Genomic DNA, 4,537 nt, shown 5'->3' with positions numbered 1-4,537 from the left:
CTGTTGCCTCTCGGGAAGCTTTATCACCCTCACTTCTTAGCAGAAGCTGCAGTTTAATATGGTTATGGTACATCTTAATGAGGATGCCCTAATTTAGGAGGGCGCTCATCATGATGATCACTACAAAGATCACTGATTTGAGAAATGGTTCCCGTCTTAATGGGTGCTGAGAATGAAGGCTGGCTGATTGCTTCTTTCCTGGGCTGGGAGTGTTGATGTTTGCTCTGCTAATTGTACTTAATTTACTGTGAAGTTTTTTTTTTTTCTATTTTTCTTTCTTTACCCAGAAACTCCTGTTGCTGGTGCTATTGGGCAAAATACTGAACTCTTATGCCATGTGAGACTGTAGTGAAGGCTTGAAGTTATCTTTAATTTCCTGAGGAAGTGAACCGGAGTCCGCCCACTGTTTTCTTCTGCTCTCCACATCGCTGTTTAGACCTGTCAATAACTTTACTGGTGAGCTGGCGGTAGTGCCAGTAGTTATCAAATGGATAGTTCTAGAATGCCGCAAACTGAGACTCAGTGGAAGGTTGGGTTTGTAGGAACAAAGGTCAAGAACTACAGTGAGAATAAATCAAACAATCCAGGGGCAAAAAATATAGTAGACCCATTGAACTTGTGGAAAGCTTGGCAGAGCAGTGTATGCTTATCCAGGACTTTATACGTGGGCTGAGGAAGAGACTCAGTCTTGGGTCCCTTTTAGGAGAGCGAGGGTCAGAGGGAGGTCGGTGACAAGCGTCTGAATTGAAGGTTTTTGGTTTAGACAGCCCCCATTCCCCTGCACACCAGAAACACACCTTGACACACCCAGGAACCAAATAAATCCTAATTTTTTCTATGAGATATTGTGGCCCACAGAAGCTGTGGCTTGGCCCCATGAGTCAGTTTGTCTTATCTCCTCCATGATTGTATAAGGAGATTTTAATTCCCCCAAATGGAGAGTATGGGCAGTGCTTGTCAGCTTCCTTTTGTTAGGGTTTGCTTCTCAAAGACTCACAGGCTTGGTTGCCAGCCTAGCGCTGTTGGGAAGTGGTCGGGTCTTAAAGATATGGAGTCCATGGGCAGAAGTTAGGACATGAGGTTTTTCCCTTAAAAAGCATGTTGGTGCCTGGTCACTCCTCTGTTACCTTTGATACTCAGATACCATGGGATGGGTGATTTTCATCACCACACACTCCCTGCCATGATGCTCTGGCACAGACTCAAAAGGAACAGAGCTAAATGACCGTACACTAAAACCCCGGAAATCATGAGCCAGAATGAGTCTTTTTTTCCTAGTTGTTTGTCTTAGGTATTTTGACACAGGGATGAATGGCTGAATAACGCTGTTAACAAATATCAACAACACCCTCTTTTTTTGCTAATGGAACCTTGCTTGTGTTGGGACTGGCCATGGTTTCTGGGGATGGGCTATGATTCATCTTTCTGTTTAACTTCCATGCTTTCTTTACAGCCATGTCAAACAGCCTCTCAACTTTGGTCAATAAAACAAGAAGTCAGAAATCGGAGTCACTTGACTAAAGATGGTACCACTGGCAGATACCAATTGTTATGGTTATTTTATGGTCAATATGATAGCGCATGGGAGGCGCTCAGATTAAACGTTCTTTCTAGGTGCGTCTGTAGGGATATTTATGGAGAAGATTGAATTTGATCTCGTGCACTCATTAAAGTAGATTGCCCTTTCCTGAGAAGAACAAAACAATGGAGGGGGAGGAATTTGCTCCTTTCTTCCTTTTTCATTGTTTGAGCTAAGGCATCTATCTCATTTTCCCCCTCAGAGTGAGAGTTATACCATTAGCTCTCATATTTCTCAAGTCTTTGGACTTGATTTCTTGGGATATGATCCTGCAGACAACAGGCAGATCAGAGGATGTCTCAATGTTCAGAATCATATGATCCAGTTCCTAATTGATATCCATCTGTCTGTCTATCATCTATCTATCTATCTATCTATCTATCTATCTATCTATCTATCATCTATCTATCTATCTATCTATCTATCTATCTATCTATCTATCTATCTATCTACTTATCTATCATCTATCATCACCTATCCATCAGTCCATCCTGTTAGTTTTGCCCCACTGGAGCTCCCTGATTGGTACTCTCCCCTCTCCCTGCACCTTCCTACTTCAAGTTGGGACATGATGTCTAAGGCTGTGTAGGGTTACAAGTCAGCAGGACCTCAGTGAGGAAAGATGATATCTGGATTGTCTACTTTATTAACTCACAGGTTATTCTGAACTCCCCCTCCCCAAGCTCTGAACATTTTGTCATATTGAGTCCTACTCTCTCACAGTCAAAACCATCACTGAAATAGAAAGGGGGTGACTTACATACAGAGGCACAGCAGTGTGACTAGGGAAAGACTCCACCCTCGGAAATGTACCAATATGGTATTCAATTTTTGTCCCAATTTGCTGTATCTTTCTTTCTTTTTCTTTTTTTTTAAATATAGAACAATAAACACCTTTATTACATGAGCTATGAATAATGCTTTATTTGCCTTTCCGGGCTTTGATCTTCCTCAGACAGAACTCCAGATCCTTGCCTTCTAGCACATAGCCTTCTGGTCTGCCACACTGGCCTGGTCTTGAGGCAATACAGGCAAGAAGCTTGCCCTGCTGGAACTGCTCCTCCAGAAGACTGCTGATGTTAGCGTTCTTTTTCCTTTCATCATATTTCTTTTGGATTTTCTTTGATCGTTTTTTGTTTAATATTTCTTCCTCTTCAGGAGTCAGCTTGGCCCCCTTCTTGCGTCCCAGTGCATAGTGAGACTCATAACACTGTCGGTATGGTGTGCTGTCGATAAGCATGATGCAATTCTTCACCAGGGTCTTGGTGAGGACCAGCTCATTATTGGATGCATTGTATACAACATCAATGATCCTTGTTTTCCGAGTACAACACTCAGAGCCCCAGGAAAAGTTCCCCACATCCAATCTTAGGGCACAGTACTTCTTATTGCCTCCTCGGACTCGGACTGTGTGTATACGACGAGGGCCAATCTTTGTGTTGGCAGCAGGGCGTCCCAGCTCATACTTCCGCTTTTTGTGGTCGGGCTTTCTCTTACCCCGGGTCTTGCAGCGCTTGTGCCAGTTGTCTCGAGAGATGCCCATCGCTCAGCGCTGACTGGAAAGAGCCCAATTTGCTGTTTCTTAATCAAAGTTGAGCAGGTCTGTGCCTTGAAGGTTTTGTATTCTGTTCATCTTCTCCCACTTCGTATAGTGGGATAGAAAGAATCCTGTGCAGCAAGCTCTATGGAGTGTAATAAAAACAGTGGAAGTGATTGTACCTATGCATTATACCCACATTTGCAACGGCTTGATTTATGTTATATGACATTAGCCACCCTCAGTTCTCCAAGGGAAACTCAGCTGGAAATCAGTAGTTGCTCTCATAACTTCGGTTCTGTCTTTTTCTCAAGATTGCTTGAGGACTGAGAACTAGACAATTAACCTCAGGCATCCAGCTCTGGAAGCCAGGTGTCTCTGGCTCTTCTACGGAGATTGATTGCCCCGTGTGTCAGTCTGAGCATTCCTGAGTAATTAGGATGCACTTTATTGGCAGACGCAGTCTGACCTCACCTTGTCGAGCTGTCTGAAGTGTGTGAGCAGAGAACCCCCCCCCCCCCCCCCTTCCACGGCATACCTCTGCAGCGATCTCTCGGCAGTAACTCTATGACATGTTGTCATGACATAAGCTCGTGTGAACTGCTTTGCACTGTCCTGTGCCCCAGGGCACTGGAGAAAATGGTAAGCATTGGAAGTTTAAGCCAAATAATGTACTTTTAATGAGATCTTGTGAGTTGCAGATCAAAAGCATCATCAAAAGGTAAAAAGTTCAAAAAAGCCCTTTACATGCATGCTGAGTTTGACCGAAGTGGCTTTCCCTGATCTTCCTGATAGAATCCTAAAAAAACAAGGAAAGAAAAATCATTTTTGTTGCTAAATGTTATGCTCTGGCACACTTCTGTTGCTTTTCATTACACAGGAACAAGAGGAATTTGGTGGTGCGTGATCTAGTAGCTGGGAATGAGGATGCCTCGATGCTCAGGAACATGTGAGAATGTGGGTGCACTTGGGGCTTCTGTCCAGGAAGGCAACCTATCAAAGCAGCACCAGGTTGTGGGGGGCGCTCAGCTCTGCTCCCTTGACAAATCCACGCGTGAGACTCTTCCTATTAGAATTAAGAAGCTGCAGACAGGACTCAACAATATCTGTAGGACTCCCGATACTGTTTTTTCACTGGACCCTGCGAGGTAGCGGCTGTGAATAACGTGCTTGATTTTTAACCATGAGTGTAGCATTTATCGTAAGCACCCTTCTGTGAAAGTTCTCTTCTAAATGTCTGTCTTCACCTTTCAGCTCTGGGAGGTGAGAACAGAGGGTGGGACGTTTATAGACCTACTATGCACCACCTCTGCACCAAGATCTCCTTATGCATACAGCGTCTCATCTTGGTGAGAACTCTGGGAGTTTGGCATCACTATGTGTATATTACAGGTAAAGAAACCATCAGAGATAGCTGAGCA

The 4,537-nt window shown here is 44.0% G+C and overlaps 1 protein-coding gene across 1 annotated transcript; it reads right to left on the bottom strand.

Moving 5' to 3' along the window:
* Window positions 1-2,501: 2,501 nt before the first annotated feature.
* Window positions 2,502-3,122, bottom strand: LOC128104456 (40S ribosomal protein S8-like). Its single transcript, XM_052729381.1, has one exon. The coding sequence runs from the start codon at window positions 3,120-3,122 to the stop codon at window positions 2,502-2,504; it is 621 nt and encodes a 206-aa protein (XP_052585341.1).
* Between the last annotated feature and the right edge of the window lie 1,415 nt (window positions 3,123-4,537).

Source organism: Peromyscus californicus, unplaced genomic scaffold, assembly GCF_007827085.1.
Source record: "Peromyscus californicus insignis strain IS unplaced genomic scaffold, ASM782708v3 Scaffold_8__1_contigs__length_139910024, whole genome shotgun sequence".
Classification (NCBI taxonomy): domain Eukaryota; kingdom Metazoa; phylum Chordata; class Mammalia; order Rodentia; family Cricetidae; genus Peromyscus; species Peromyscus californicus.
Note: the sequence above shows the minus strand (reverse complement) of the source record. Positions and strands in the feature narration are given on the sequence as shown.

Bases quoted from the DNA above. Each gene is read 5' to 3' on its own strand.
- LOC128104456 (XM_052729381.1), bottom strand. From the start codon at position 3,122: ATGGGCATCTCTCGAGACAACTGGCACAAGCGCTGCAAGACCCGGGGT.